Source organism: Panulirus ornatus, chromosome 8, assembly GCF_036320965.1.
Source record: "Panulirus ornatus isolate Po-2019 chromosome 8, ASM3632096v1, whole genome shotgun sequence".
Classification (NCBI taxonomy): Eukaryota; Metazoa; Arthropoda; class Malacostraca; order Decapoda; family Palinuridae; genus Panulirus; species Panulirus ornatus.
Window position 1 is genome coordinate 21,088,742 of NC_092231.1, and position 16,750 is coordinate 21,105,491.

Sequence of the window (16,750 nt, forward strand, 5' to 3'; positions counted from 1 at the left end):
CACTATAACCCAGTCTCGTGCATCAAAACTACTAACACACTCACTCAACTGCTCCAAAATCACTTGCCTCTCATGATTTTTCTTCTCATGCCCAGGTGCATATGCACCAATAATCACCCATCTGTCTCCATCCACTTTCAGTTTTACCCATATCAATGTAGAGTTTACTTTCTTACACTATCACATACTCCCACCACTCCTGTTTCAGGAGTAGTGCTACTCTTTCCCTTGCTCTTGTCCTCTCACCAACCCATGAGTTTACTCCCAAGACATTCCCAAACCACTCTTCCCTTTACCCTTGAGTTTCGTTTCACTCAGAACCAAAACATCCAGGTTCCTTTCCTCAAACATACAACCTATCTCTACTTTTTTCTCATCTGGTTACATCCACACACACTTAGACCCCCCAATCTCAGGTAGGAGGTTAAGAGAAAGGTGCAAGAGGTGAAAAAGAGGACAAATGAGAGTTGGGGTGAGAGTGTATCATTAAAGATTAGGGAGAATAAAAAGATGTTTTGGAAGGAGGTAAAGTGCGTAAGACAAGGGAACAAATGGGAACATCAGTGAAGGGGGCTAATGGGGAGGTGATAGCAAGTAGTGGTGAAGTTAGGAGATGGAATGAGTATTTTGAAGGTTTGTTGAATGTATTTGATGATAGAGTAGCAGATATAGGGTGTTTTGGTCGAGGTGGTGTGCAAATTGAGAGGGTTAGGGAGAATGATTTGGTAAACAGAGAAGAGGTAGTGAAAGCTTTGTGGACGATGAAAGCCAGCAAGGCGGTGGGTTTGGATGGTATTGCAGTGGAATCTATCAAAAAAGGGGGTGACTGTATTGTTGACTGGCTGGTATGGTTATTTAATGTATGTATGACTCATGGTGAGGTGCCCGAGGATTGGCGGAATGCTTGCATAATGCCATTGTACAAAGGCAAAGGGAATAAAGGTGAGTGCTCAAATTACAGATGTATAAGTTTGTTGAGTATTCCTGGTAAATTATTTGGGAGGGTATTGATTGAGAGGGTGAAGGCATGTACAGAGCATCAGACTGGGGAAGAGCAGTGTGGTTTTAGATGTGTGGATCAAGTGTTTGCTTTGAAGAATATATGTGAGAAATACTTAGAAAAACAAATGGATTTGTATGTAGCATTTATGGATCTGGAGAAGGCATATGATAGAATTGATAGAGATGTTCTATGGAAGGTATTAAGAATATATTGTGTGGAAGGCAAGTTGTTAGAAGCAGTGAAAAGTTTTTATCGAGGATGTAAGGCATGTGTATGAGTAGGAAGAGAGGAAAGTGATTGGTTCTCAGTGAATGTTGGTTTGCAGCAGGGGTGTGTGATGTCTCCATGGTTGTTTAATTTGTTTATATATGGGGGTGTTAGGGAGGTGAATGCAAGAGTTTTGGAGAAATTGGCAGGTATGCAGTCTATTGTGGATGAGAGAGCTTGTTAAGTGAGTCTGTTATTGTTCGCTGATGATACAGTGCTGGTGGCTGATTCGTGTACGAAACTGCAGAAGCTGGTGACTGAGTGTGGTAAAGTGTGTGAAAGAAGAAAACTGAGAGTAGGTGTGAATAAGAGCAAGGTACCGTGGGTACTGTAGGGTTGAGGGACAAGTCAATTGGGAGGTAATTTTGAAAGGAGAAAAACTGGAGGAAGTGAAGTCTTTTAGATATCTGGGAGTGGATTTGGCAGCGGGTGGAACCATGGAAGTGGAAGGGATTCACAGGGTGGGGGAAGGGGTGAAAGTTCTGGGAGCATTGAAAAATGTGTTGAAGGCGAGAACGTTATCTCGGAAAGCAAAAATGGGTATGTTTGAAGGAATAGTGGTTCCAACAATGTTATATGGTTGCGAGGCGTGGGCTATAGATAGAGTTGTGAGGAGGAGGGTGGGTGTGCTGGAAATGAGATGTTTGAGGACAGTATGTGGTGTGAAGTGGTTTGATCGAATGAGATTTGAAAGGGTAAGAGAGATGTGTGGTAATAAATAGAGTGTGGTTGAGGGAGCATAAGAGGGTGTTTTGAAATGGTTTTGTCACATGGAGAGAATGAGTGAGGAAAGATTGACCAAGAGGATATATGTGTCAGTGGTGGAGGGAATGAGGAGAAGTGGGAGACCAATTTGGAGGTGGAAAGATGGAGTGAAAAAGATTTTGAGCGAACATGCAGGCCTGAACATGCAGGAGGGTGAACATCGTGCAAGGAATAGAGTGAATTGGAACGAAGTGGTATACCGGGATTGACGTGCTGTCAGTGGATTGAACCAGGGCATGTGAGGCGTCTGGGGTAAACCATGGGAAGTTCTGTGGGGCCTGGATGTGGAAAGGGAGCTGTGGTTTGGGTGCATTATACATGATAGCTTGAGACTGAGTGTAAACGAATGTATTGATACATTATTTCCATTAGTTGTATAAAGGTTTGAGTATTATTTTGTTTTCTTTGGCCTATGGTCCCTATCCCTTTATTTACATGGAAATAGTATCATGATAGTACTCAATTTTGTTACAGTACAGACTTTCTTGGTTCCCATATCATGCTGTATCCTGACCCATCTGTATTATCTCTGAGTTTTAGTTCAGATGCAGTGCTCTTTTAAGTGACTTTCATGTTATTCCTGAAAGTTAATAAAGATGATGGCAGATGGCCAGTCATGGAGGAAAGACCAAAAGGGTTCAAAAGTTGTGCTTTCATGAGTATTTTTGTTGATATGGAATAAAATGGAATGCTACTTGTTGTTTTGATCATTGTTGGTATATTTTTGGTACATACCTCCAATTTTTGCCTTTATTCGGTACAAAATACTTATCTATTATTGCTATGATTTAAGTACAAAATGGCCAGTATGGCAGTAGGTTTCTATAGAAAGTACTTTTTGCCAAATGAATTATATTCAGTTTAGTTACACTTTATGTATAGCCATGTCCTTCCCAAATGTAAATTCTTGTTAAGTGTGATTATTTTTACTTTTGCCAGCCATCAAGAGAACTTGCAGAGCAGACCCTAAAGCAGATTCAGTTGTTCCGTAAATATGTTGAAAACCCAGTGGTGCGTGATCTTCTTATCGTGGGTGGTATTCCAGTGAAGGACCAAATAGCAGCACTCAGTGCAGGTGTGGATATTGTAAGTGGCACGCCAGGACGCTTAGAAGAACTTATAAACAGTGGCCAGTTGTCTCTTCAGTCTTGCAAATTTTTTGTGCTGGATGAGGCTGATGGACTTCTCAAACAGGTGAGTGTTTTTTCTATTCGTGTTTGCCATATTCTGCTTTGGTTAGGTAGAGCTAGGAGCAGTTGAAGAAATGGCTTTATTCACTCATATCCATTCTTTAGCTGTCATATGTAATGCATCAAAAACCACAGCTATGTATTCAGAGTCTGGCCCTACAAACCTTTCTTTGGTGTCCTATTGTTTCATATGCTCTGGTTCAGCCTGTTGACAGCATGTCTTCCCCTATGAACTGCATTGGAAAAAGTCACAGGACGTCACTCCTGTCACAGACTAGGCGAAAACTCAGAAATGGGAAGTACTGTAAAAGAGAGTGATTTAATAGCTTTCATAGGCCTTGATGTAGCTATAGAGGGAAAGTCCATGTAGAAATTAATGTTGAAAGCTTAAAACACAGACAGAGCATTGGAGAAGACATTGATACTGATTGAGGCCTGAAAGGGAAGGGAGAAAGTGGAAAATTTAAAGCCCAGACATGATTGCAGAGAGAGACAGAAACATTAACTCAGGTATGGAAGGAGAGGGAAAAAATGGAGGCCAGGAATTCTCTGGCACAGACATGGGTGCAGGAGATAGAGATGCTGACTCAGGTAGGAAAGGAGCAGGGGAGGAGGAAAGCGGAAGCCAGGAAACTCTTACAGGGCTGAGATATGATATATTGAAGGAAACACAAATCCAAGGGATGCTTAGAGCATGTAGATGCTGCTCAAAGGGAAATGGTATATATGGCAAGACTGACATATCTTACAAGGAGAATGAACTGGTTTAAATGTTAATGCTGGTATGGGGAAGGATATAGATTTTACTGTCCAGTATTTTGCAAATCATCACCAAGATTAGGTGCTCCTTGAATGGGTATTATGAGAACCTCCACATACAAGGGACAATGACACATATCCCTCGTCTCCCTCATGCCCACTACAATACATGCCAGAGGCAGGGATGATCTTCCAGAGGAAATGACATTGGTTTCCCCTCTTCAAAATGGTAAAGGAATAGAAAACGCAATGCCAAATTCAGTAAAACAAAACATCAACCATCCAAAAGAACACAAAGACAAGTCTTGTAACATCCTTTAAATAAGCTAACATACAGGGACTTAAATGTCGTGGAACAAATATAAGTGGCATACTAAGTGAGTCACATGCAGTATTTATGGTCTTCAGTAAAGCACACACTAAAAACCATATGAATAGTGAGGTGTGGGTCCCAAACTACAACCAGCACAGATGCAACAGGACTAGATTGAGTGGAGGATTTGGACTGTATGGAAGAGATACTCTTATAACAATTGAACTCTTGGAACTCCTCAAATGATACAGTAGAAGCACTTGTTGTTAAGGTTGAAAACCTAAATCTGGTCTTTGTATTGATTCATAGAAACCAGATGCAAAGCCTGAAGAATTTATGGAATATATAAGAAACTTAGAATCCTGCTTTATCTCTTCGGGAAGGCAGTCCTAAGTACACTCATCTTAAGAGACTGCAACCTGCCTCACATTAAATGGAGACAGGCAGTAAATAGCATCATAACAGAAACTGCTAACACTAGAAGCAGCTTGGAAGAACAGCAACAAAAAAGAGATATAGACTATGTGAGAAGTTCACCCTCAATCAGTATCAAAACTAACCAGAGAAAATAACATTCTGGACTTCATCTTTACAAATATTGTGGATCTCATATTTGACATCATCTCAAACACCATGTACACTGATCACAACTAATTGAAGTAAAAACAAGTTTGGAGGATAAACCCCATTGGCAGAACACACATAATAATGGAGATGTATTCATTTTTTTCATTTTTAATAGTAAATGGATGAATTGGGAGGATATGATCATTGATATGTATAGGACACAATGGGAAACCCTGCTGAGTATCAGAACAGAGGAGAAATGTGTTTATAACATGACACTTTAGTACTCCAAACATGCAGCAGATGTATACCAATAACAAGAAAGCACTAAAGGTTTAGAGTAGAACAAGGAAGAGAAGCTATTTATAGGAGGCAAAAAAAAACTGCAGACCTTAAGAAGCCTCAGCTCACTCAGCAGGAAAGACAACCTGTCAAGTCAGCCGTATACCATAAACTCAAAATGTCACATGAAACAGGAAATGGAAGAAGTGGAAAAACTACCGAATTAGAAACACCCAAAAATACTTTTACTTATATGCAAACTCCATTGGCCACGAAAAACAATATTTTTGCAGATGACTACCAGGAGGTAAATGATATTTTAAAGACTATGAATTGGTATTTAGTGAGTTGAAAATCATGTTAAAGATACATGGCCCAACAGACTTTTTCCTAAACAGTAATCTCCCAAGTCTGCACATTGCAAATATCACCACCTCAACTCAGGAAATGATAAACATTTTCAGCACGAGCTGTAGATATCTTTTGGAGAAAAAGTAAAGAAGTGCAAAACACTTCTAGCAAGAGCACTAAATATCTTCTGGAGAAAAAGTCTAGATTCTGGCTTCATTCCCGAGAGTTTGAAACTGATTTACATTTCCCTACTACACAAAGATGGAAGCAAAGCAACCCAAAAAAACTATCAATCAGTAGCATTAACATATCATCATTAAAATCTTTGAAAAGACCTAAGAGGCAAACTGACTGAATATATGGAACTTAATGATCTACATAACTCAGGACAGCTTGGTTTAATGGTGTGAAGATCTTGCCTACAGACCTTGCGAAAGCAGTTGACAAACATGATCGTGGTATCATTGTACATAAGATAACAGGAAAGATTGGAAGATGGATATACAACTTTTTACTGAACAGATCGCAGCATGCTATCTCCAGTGCCTTTATGGTAAAAAGCTTAGTCCTAAGGTAATTGTACTTGAATCCCTCTTGCTCCTCACTTTTTATTTGACATTGATGCAAGCACAAGCCATGGTTTCATATCATCCTTTGCAGATGTTACAAGAATAGGTGTGAAAGTTTTATTAATAGAGGATGCTGAATGGCTGCAAAGAGACATAAACAAAGTCTTCAACTGGGCCATCAGGAAAAATGTGCTTTTCAATAAGTTTCAGCTCCTCTGGTGTGGGGAAACTGATATCAGAAACCACAGGATACTGGACAGCAATGATGCTATCATAAACCAGTTGAACAAAATGAAAGACCTTGGAGTAATAATGTCAGTGGCCTCACCTTCAGCAAAAACACCAAAAGAGCTGTTGCCACCTGTGAATTTTCAAGACAAGAAGAACCAGTATTCTTATTCATAGTGCTAATTCTTTCACAGATTGAACATTGTTGTGTTTTACATCACCGTATAAAGCAGGTGAAATTGCAGAGTTAAAAAGTGTTCAAAGATCCTTTACATCCCTCATTAATGTGGCAAGGGAACTAGATTACTAAGAATAGGTGAATTCTCTGGGGCTGTACTCCCAGGAGTGTAGACTGGAGAGGTAAATCATCATCTGTACATAGAAAATCCTAGAAGGTAAGGTTCTCAACGTACATTCACGAGTAGCATCCTTCTGACATGACAGGCACATAAGATTTGTAGAATACCTCTGAAATGCAGAGGTGTGTTATGCATGAAAAGAGAACACCTTAAGCATCTGGGGCCCAGGTCTTCAGCACCTTGCCTGATGTCATTGAAAACACCATGGGATGCACAGTAAAGAGTTTTAAGAGCACCTTGGACAGTTATCTACAAAGTGTACCAAACCAGACAGGCTGTTAGGTTTATGTGGGCCTGTGGGATGTGGCTTACAACGTCTTGGTTGACCAATGACTCAACCTAAGAGCCTGAGCCCAGCTGAGGCCCTGGAGGTAGAAGATCCCAAAGACTTCACCAAGTATTCACCAGCTATTTACAGGGCAGGAGAAACCCAAAAATTTAACATAAATTTGTCAGGAGGAGATTGTCATTTAAGAACATCTAATTAGGGGAAAGGAAGAATTGTTGAGGATGATGTAAGGATTATGAGAGTAACTGAGTAACTAATTCAAGAGTGTTTTCATGTTAGAAGACACTATAGCCCCAACATCAGTGGGATAGAGTGATGGAGGCCTTAGAAAATGCTGAGATATGTAGAAAGTGAAAACGATTTTGAATGCTTGGAAACAGAACATGTTGGAGGGTGAAAGGTATGCATGGGATGGCTTTAATTAGAGCTATGTGGTATAAAGGGGGTGACATGCTGTTAGTGGGCTGAATGAGGACGTATGGCAAACACGTATGAAAGAGAGAAAAATCTAGAAAAGACAATAACAGAATACTAAAAGGTCTAAACCTATGCAAGGCTCATGATCCTTTTGAATTCTTAGCATATGTGTCAAAGATGTGTGCAGATAAATTAGACCTCTCGAAATACTGTTCTAGATGTTGCTAGAGAGAGGCAGAGTTCCAAGGGAGTGCAAAAGGGTAAACATCACCCCTATGTATTAGAAAGGAGACTAGGAACAGGCACTGAATCTGGTCTGTAAGGCTTTTGACAAGATAATCAGAGAGCAAATGGATGACTTTCTACTAAGATAAGATTATCTTAATGAGAGACAGTATGGTATTTGGGAAAGGATGTCCTTTTAGCAAACCTAAAAGACAAGAGGGTGGGGTCGGTAGATTGTTTGGAAGCACTGCATGGGAGGTTGATTAAGAAACTGAATCACCTGTTAGGAGTAAGGAATAGTCTCCTTTGATTATTAGAAGACTATCTAAATGGAACAGAGAATTCATGTTGAAGGAGTCTTCACCAAATGGGTTGAGGTCAAAAGTGGAGTGCCTCACATTTCTGTTCTGGGACCATAACTGTTCTTGATCACTGCAAATAAGTTGCCAGAAGATATGGACTCCTTCCTGAATTTGGTGCAAAGGTGGAGGATCGCACCAGTTCACAAGGGGTCCTTGGCAAACTCCATAAGTTGACCTAATACATGGTAGTTGAAGTTCAACCTGAGTAGATGTGAAGCAGTGAAGAAGGATCAGTGCAAAAAAGGCCGTAATATGAATATGATTTAGCAGGAAACAGGCTGTAGGAGAAAGGCCTAGGAGTTGACATTGTCCCAATTCTGTCATCAGAGTTAGCTAATATTTGCACAGCATTTAAGTTCATGTATAAGGAAATATTCAGTTGACTATTCACATCATACCTGAGACCAGAACTAGAATATGTCTCAAGTATACTCACTGCACCTGAAGATACACAGAGCTAATATTAGAGAAGGTCCAGAGTGAAACATCAAAAATGGTATCAGAATTGAGAGAGCTGTGACACAGGGAAAGGCTAGAGGATATAGATATGCCCACTTTAGAAGAGAGAAGAGTGAGGGGTGACATGATAACCCTTGGACTGATATCCAGGCAGGTATTACTGGTAATAGGGGAAAGAGTGGTTTGGGAATGTTTTGGGAGTGAAATCAGGGGTTGGTGAGAGGACAAGAGCAAGGGAAGGAGTAGCACTACTCCTGAAACAGGAGTGGTGGGAGTATGTGATAGAGTGTAAGAAAGTAAACTGTAGATTGATATGGGTAAAAATGAAAGTGGATGGAGAGAAATGGGTGATTATTGGTGCATATGCACCTAGGAGAAAGATCATTAGAGGCAAGCGTTTCGGGAGCAGCTGAGTGAGTGTGTTAGTAGTTTTGATGCATGAGACCGGGTTATAGTGATGGGTGATTTGAATGCAAAGGTGAGTAATGTGGCAGTTGATGGAATAATTGGTGTACATGGGGTGTTGAGTGTTGTAAATGGAAATGGCAAGGAGCTTGTAGATTTGTGTGCTGAAAAAGGACCGGTGATTGGGAATACCTGTCATATAAAGAGAGATATACATAAGTATATGTAAGTAGGAGAGATGGCCAGAGAGCATTATTGGATTACGTGTTAATTGATAGGCATGTGAAAGAGAGACTTTTGGGTGTTAATGTGCTGAGATATGTAACTGGAGGGATGTCTGATCATTATCTTGTGGAGGCAAAGGTGAAGATTTGTAGAGGTTTTCAGAAGAGGAGAGAATGTTCGGGTGAAGAGAGTGGTGAGAGAGACTTGTGTGAGGAAGTACCAGGAGAGACTGAGTGCAGAATGGAAAAAGGTCAGAGCAAAGGATGTAAGGGGAGTGGGGGAGGAATGTATTTAGGGAAGCAGTGATGGCTTGTGCAAAAGATGCTTGTGGTATGAGAAGTGTGGGAGGTATGCAGATTAGAAAGGGTAGTGAGTGGTGGGATGAAGAAGTAAGATTATTAGTGAAAGAGAAGAGAGAGGCATTTGGACAATTTTTGCAGGGAAATAGTGCAAATGACTGGGAGGTGTATAAAAGAAAGAGGCAGGAGGTCAAGAGAAAGGTGCAAGAGGTGAAAAAGAGGGCAAATGAGAGTTGGAGTGAGAGATTATCATTAGATTTTAGGGAGAATAAAAAGATGTTTTGGAAGGAGGTAAATAAAGTACATAAGACAAGAGAACAAATGGGAACATTGGTGAAGGGGGCTAATTGGGAGGTAGTAACAAGTAGTGGTGATGTGAGAAGGAGATGGAGTGAGTATTTTGAAGGTTTGATAGAGTGGTAGATATGGAGTGTTTTTGTCGAGGTGGTGTGCGAAGTGAGAGGGATAAGGAGAATGATTTGGTAAACAGAGAAGAGGTAGTAAAAGTTTTGCGAAAGATGAAAGTCAGTAAGGCGGCGGGTTTGCATGGTATTGCAGTGGAATTTATTAAAAAAAGGGGGTGACAATGTTCGTTGACTGGTTGATAATAATATCTGATATATGTATGGCTCATGGTGAGGTGCCTGAGGATTGGCTGACTTATGGTGAGGTGCCTGAGGATTGGTGGAATGCATGCATAGTGCCATTATCCAAAGGCAAAGGGGATAAAGGTGAGTGCTCAAATTACAGAGGTATAAGAGGTATAATTCCTGGGAAATTATATGGGAGGGTATTGATTGAGAGGGTGAAAGCATGTACAGAGCATCAGATTGGGGAAGTGCTGTGTGGTTTCAGAAGTGGTAGAGGATGTGTGGATCAGGTGTTTGCTTTGAAGAATGTATGTGAGAAATACTTAGAAAAGCAAATGGATTTGTATGTAGCATTTATGGGTCTGGAGGAGGCATATGATGGAGTTGATAGAGATGCTCTGTGGAAGGTATTAAGAATATATGGGAGGCAAGTTGCTAGAAGCCGTGAAAAGTTTGTGGATGAGAGAGCTTGGGAAGTGAGTCGGTTGTTGTTCGCTGATGATACAGTGCTGGTGGCTGATTCGGGTGAGAAAGTGCTGAAGCTGGTGACTGAGTTTGGTAAAATATGTGAGAGAAGAAAGCTGAGAGTAAATGTGAATAAGAGCAAGGGTATTAGGTACAGTAGGGTTGAGGGACAAGTCAATTGGGAGGTAAGTTTGAATGGAGAATAACTGGAAGAAGTGAAGTGTTTTAGATATCTGGAAGTGGATTTGGCAGTGGATGGAACCATGGAAGCAGAAGTGAGTCACAGTGAGGGGAAGGGGGTGAAAGTTCTGGGAGCGTTGAAAAATATGTGGAGGGCGAGAACATTATCTCGGAAAGCAAAAATGGGTATGTTTGAAGGAATAGTGGTTCCAACAATGTTATATGGTTGCGAGGTGTGGGCTATGAATTGAGTTGTGCAGAGGAGAGTGGATGTGTTGGAAATGAGATGTTTGAGGACAATATGTGGTGTGAGGTGGTTTGATCGAGTAAGTAATGAAAGGGTAAGAGAGATCTGTGGTAACGAAGAGTGTGGTTGAGAGAGCATAAGAGGGTATTTAGAAATGGTTTGGTCACATGGAGAGAATGAGTGAGGAAAGATTGACAAAGAGATGGAGGGAACGAAAAGTGGGAGACCAAATTGGAGGTGGAAAGATGAAGTGAAAAAGATTTTGAGTGATCGGGGCCTGAACATGCAGGAGAGTGAAAGGCGTGCAAGGAAAAGAGTGAGTTGGAACAATGTGCTATACTGGGGTCAACGTGCTGTCAGTGGATTGAACCAGGGCATGTTAAGCATCTGGGGTAAACCATGGAAGTTTTGTGGGGCCTGGATGTGGAAAGGGAGGTGTGGTTTCGGTGCATTATACATGACAGCCAGAGATGAGTATGAACAAATGTGGCCTTTGTTGGCTTTTCTTAGCACTACCTTGTGCACATGCGGGTGGAGAGGTTTGTCATTTCATGTGTGGCAGGGTGGCGACGGGAATGAATAAAGGCAGCAAGTATGAATTATGTACATGTGTACATATGTATGTCTGTGTATGTATATATATGTATACATTGAAATGTATAGGTATGTATACGTGCATGTGTGGACGTGAATGTATATACATGTGTATGTGGGTGGGTTGGGCCATTCTTTCGTCTGTTTCCTTGCACTACCTTGCTAACGCGGGAGACAGCAACAAAGTATGATAAATAAAGCATGATAAATAGATCTCATAAGGCTCATAGTTGAGTAAAGTGATTAGCTTGGTTGCTCATTTTTTAGTACACTTTTTTCGACTTTGGTCAAGTTTGGTGACCAGTAATGAACAATGTATTCCAGAAACAGTCTAAACATGGCATTTTTAAGGTGAATATCAAATCCTGTTTTTTTTCTTAGCTTTTTTTTCTTGCTATGAAATGTGACCTGTCTTCATTGTATGGAGCATGGCACTGTTTATCATAGTAAGGTCACTGCTGATAATTAAAGTCATTTTGTAATTTTACCTCTAACAGTGGTTAACAAGCATTTTGTATTCATGGTGTGAATTTGGCACCAGAGTGCACTACTTTGCATTCATGTACATTTAGATCCATTGGCCATGTCTCAGTCCACTCTACCAATTTTTCTAAATCCCTCTAAATCTTTAGGCAGTCTTTTTTGACTTTAGTAATATTTCCTTATATTGTGTTGTTGGCATATTTCAAGGTCCTGCTGGTGAGTCCTGTTTGTAGATCATTGATGTTGAAAATGTAAACTATGTGTCCTTAGATTGAGCCCTCTGGTACTGCACTAGTCATGTAAAGCCAGTTGGATGCTTCCCCATTTGATATCATTCCTTGTTTCTTCTCTAAAATCCAATCCACAGTCCATATGTAGACTCAGTCTCATGTGCCTTAAGCTTTAATTTTATTTAGCTTTCTTTGATCAACATGACAAGTTTGGTTCCCAAAAGTTTGGAGTTTTGTAAGGGTGTCGTAGATATTTTTCTTGTGAGCATCTCTCTCACAACTACAAGGGTTTTATTCACCCAGGTGTGGAACACTGTTCACACATCTGGGGTTGCTGATCCTCCTCATCTCCTTTAACTAGATGGTAATCTCTAATTTTCATGGCATCACTTTTCTTCAGTCTTCCCTCTCTGTATGCCATGATGTTGCTGCTGCTCCTTTTCTGTAGGTATTGTTTTGACCATCATTGTCATGAACTGTCTACATATGTCCCAACCTAAGTTGGACCAGTGACATGCATTTGGCTGCTGCTTCCCTCAACTTGTGTGTGGAGACCAGCCACTTGAGGATTGACTTTTGTAATGCCTCCTACTTCCCTCAGATGACTGAGTTATGGATTTCTCTTCCTTCTTTTATTTTTCCTTTTTCATATAACCTTTCTTCTTGTAAGAGTCAGATCTACAAATGCTTGTGGAGCCCTGGTTTATTTTTAATTTCTTTCTCTGTAACTTTTTCTTTCACCTGAGATGGCCTTGATTGGGGTATGTTATTGACCTGTGCCATGTTGGTCACTTAGAAGAAAAAAAGGGGTAGTTATCTAAGGCTTTATGTAAGGTCAGTCATATGATGTCAGAGGTTATTTTGTAGTTCCACTTATCACAGATATGACAAAAGAGGTTTGTCAGTTTAAGCATTATCATTCATTACAGAAACCATGTTGATGTTTGGTTATTGATATATTTTCTTTTAGGAATTTTGTTTTTGATTATTGTTTCTAACATTTTACTTAGAATAGAAGTGAGGATAATGAGCCAGCAGTTCAAAGCACATTTTATATCTCCACCTTAGAATAGAACTGAGGATAATAAGTCAGCAGTTCAAAGCACATTTTATATCTCCACTTTTGAAAGTTTGTGTTATGTTTGTTACTTCCAGTCATTAAAGTATTTTCCCTTCTTACTATGATTTTTTGAATATTTTGTTTATTGAAAAAGCTTTTTCTTGGTTAGATTCTTTTTGTCCAATTTTTATTTTCACTGCTTAGAAATATATTTTGTTCTTGTGATGTATGAGATATACCTTTGATGGTAAGCAAATTACTGCGTGATATCCTGTGAATAAAACAGAACAATTTAGAATGTTTTATTACACACCATAGTAATCACTAACATTATGCTAGGATTATTTACATGATTTTACATAATTTTCATATATTTACACATATTCACCAGTATTTACAGTAATAATCTGCTTGTATTTCATCTTTGTCATCCACATCGTAATCAGAATCATGTTTTCTTGTAAAGTTAGCATTTCAGCATTTGCTGAATCATATCATTATTCTTAGTTCCTCAGAGACTCACTGATATACTGGGCTATTTGTACAGAACACGTGTGTGGCACCTTCCTGCACCATATTAAATGGGAAAGTGACACTTCAGGATATTTTTTCCATGCTAATTATATGCTAGTTATAGTTGTTTGAGGGATCTCTACATACACATTTATTTGTCATGCTTTAGCATGACTCCCAGTTTCAGTGAAGGCTGAAAAAGGTAAACCAGACAAGTACAGTGTACAATGTCTTTCTAATATTGACACCATTGACTTCAGTTATGTTGCAGTTTAGAGAGGATTAAAGGGAGTATGTCTCTTATTAAGGAGTTCCCTTTGTAAATTGTAAATGCTGGTTATTTAGATAATGTAATGTTTGTTTCCATGATAATCCCTGTGATATTTAATGTGTCCTGTATGGTGTCAGAATTTTCATTGAATAGAGGCGGCAGATAAGGGGTTGCCTATCCACATGAACATATATTAACTATAATCAAGGCAACTGGTCTCTTTAGTTTCTTTTCTGGCCTAGAACACATGTTTACAAATATAGAGACACCACTGATTAAACAACTTGTTTTTGCAAGCACTAAACCCCACTAACTGTTGTCTTGTATGGAAGTGTTTGAATGAGGAGCTTGCCAGTGTGTTTACTCCTTTACCGTTTGAACCACCACTCAATGTGATATGTTTAACTAGACTGTTTTGTCTGACAGGATTGGTGTATTGTACATGATTTGTTTCTCAGTTGAAAGGATTTTAATTGTTGATGGTAAATTTAGGAGATGATTACTACATGCTTTGCCTCCCAGTTTTATGAAGTCCATTACCTGTTGAGTTTCCTGGCTCATAGTATAAGTGTAGGAAGTTGTTAGTTATAACTTCTTTTCTTATTATTGAACTTATGTGATACAAAACCGTATGTTTCAGGGTCATGAACGTCTCATCAACAGCATCTATGGATCCATCCCCAAAATTACATCAGATGGCAAGAGATTGCAGATGATTGTTTGTTCTGCCACACTGCATTCGTTTGAAGTTAAAAGGATGGCTGTAAGTTAAAAGCTGCCTTTATCACTTGCTTCAGCAAAGGTATTGTGTATTCACCCATCCTTTGCTTTATGTGGGATCACTATATGTGATTTCAATATTCTGTAAGGAAATTCCTTCTACCAATCCTTCATTTTATGCATTCTAAATTTGCTGCTATTTGGTTGTGTGCAGTAGAAAGTGCTCCACAACTTCCATTTTTCTTTATTGCTTCCACTTTTCTGTATGTTTATTGGTTTGCTGTATGCAATTTCTCTTTGCGCAAGGTTTTCTAAGAACATTACTTCCAGATAAAGTGAGAGATGGGTGTACATATTTATAGAGACGTGTATGTATTACCAAACTTGGCCAGAATGAGATAAAACCATGAATGGAAAGGTTGTATAATATATATATGTCAATGGGCAAAAGATATGATTTTGTAGAGTGTGATTTTATACCATCAAAGATTTAATTTTTTCTCCTACTGATTTTAGCACAGCCTTAAAGCTGCAGTAGCCCTTATAAAAGTGGTCTAGGGTTGTGCATAATAACAATAGATATTTATATATCATTCCTGGGAATGGGAAGAAAGAATACTTCCCACATATTCCCTGCTTGTCATAGAAGACAACTGAAAGGGTGGGGGCAGGGGGCTGCAAATCCTTCCCTCCAGTTCTTTCTTTTCCAAAAGAATGAACAGAGGATTTTCCCTCTATGGCTCAGTCCTCTTTTCTCGACGCTATGTCATTAATGCAGGAAATGGCGAATATGCAAAAAAGGATATGCATTTATTTTTTTTACTTACATGCACATATACACACATATATGTGTACATGTCAGCATATACATATACATATACATGTCAACATATACATTTAAACAGACTTGTACATATATACGCATGTACATATTCATACTTGCTTGCTTTCATCCATTCCTGGTGCTACCCTGCCCTACAGGAAACATTTCTCCCCCTTGCTTCAGTGAGGTAGCACCAGGAAAACAGACAAAAAAGGCCACATTCATTCACACTCAGTCTCTAGCTGCCTTGTGTAATGCACTGAAGCCACAGCTCCCTGTCCACATCCAGGCTCCACATACCTTTCCATGGTTTACCCCAAATGTTTCACATATCCTGGTTCAGTCCATTGACAGCATGTCGACCCTGGTGTACCACATCGTTCCAGTTCAGTCTATTCCTTGCACGCCTCTCACCCTCCTGTATGTTCAGTCCCCGATCACTCAAAACATTTTTCACTCCATCCTTCCCCATGTGTCATAGAAGGCAACTAAAGGGGGTAGGAGCGGGGGCTGGAAACCCCCCACCCCTCCTTGTATTTAGATTTCTAAAACGGGAAACAGAAGAAGGAGTCAAGCGGAGAGTGCTCATCTTCCTCAAAGGCTCAGATTTGGGTGTGTGAATGTAACCAAGATGAAGAGAAAGGAGAGATAGGTAGTATGTTGGAGGAAAGAAACCTGGATGTTCCAGCTCTGAGTGAAACGAAGCTCAAGGGTAAAGGGGAAGAGTGGTTTGGGAAAGTCTTGGGAGTAAAGTCTGGGGTTGGTGAGAGGACAAGAGCTAAGGAAGGAGTAGCACTACTTATGAAGCAGGAGTTGTGGGAGTATGTGATAGAGTGTAAGAAAGTAAATTCTAGATTGATGTGGGTAAAACTGAAAGTGGATGGAGAGAGATGGGTGATTATTGGTGCCTATGAGGAGAAAGATCATGAGAGGCAAGTGTTTTGGAAGCAGCTGAGTGAGTGTGTTAGCAGGTTTGATGCACGAGACTGGGTTATATGATGGGTGATTTAAATGTGAAGGTGAGTAATGTGGCAGTTGAGGGTATGATTGGTGTACATGGGGTGTTCAGTGTTGTAAGTGGAAATGGTAAAGAGCTTGTTGATTTGTGTACGGAAAAAAGACTGGTGATTGGGAATACCTTGTTTATAAAGAGATATACATAAGTATATGTATGTGGGTAGGAGAGATAGTCAAAGGGCATTATTGAATTATGTGTTGATTGATAGGTGTGTAAAAGAGA

General features: G+C 39.8%; 1 protein-coding gene across 1 annotated transcript in view; it reads left to right on the plus strand.

The window, feature by feature from the left end:
- Ddx1 (ATP-dependent RNA helicase Ddx1) overlaps positions 1–16,750 on the plus strand; it is a 142,017-nt gene that overhangs the window by 52,330 nt on the left and 72,937 nt on the right. The window contains exons 7-8 of the mRNA XM_071664219.1: positions 2,975–3,229; positions 14,608–14,730. Coding sequence (XP_071520320.1) covers positions 2,975–3,229; positions 14,608–14,730 — 378 coding nt within the window. The remainder of the gene's footprint in view (positions 1–2,974; positions 3,230–14,607; positions 14,731–16,750) is intronic.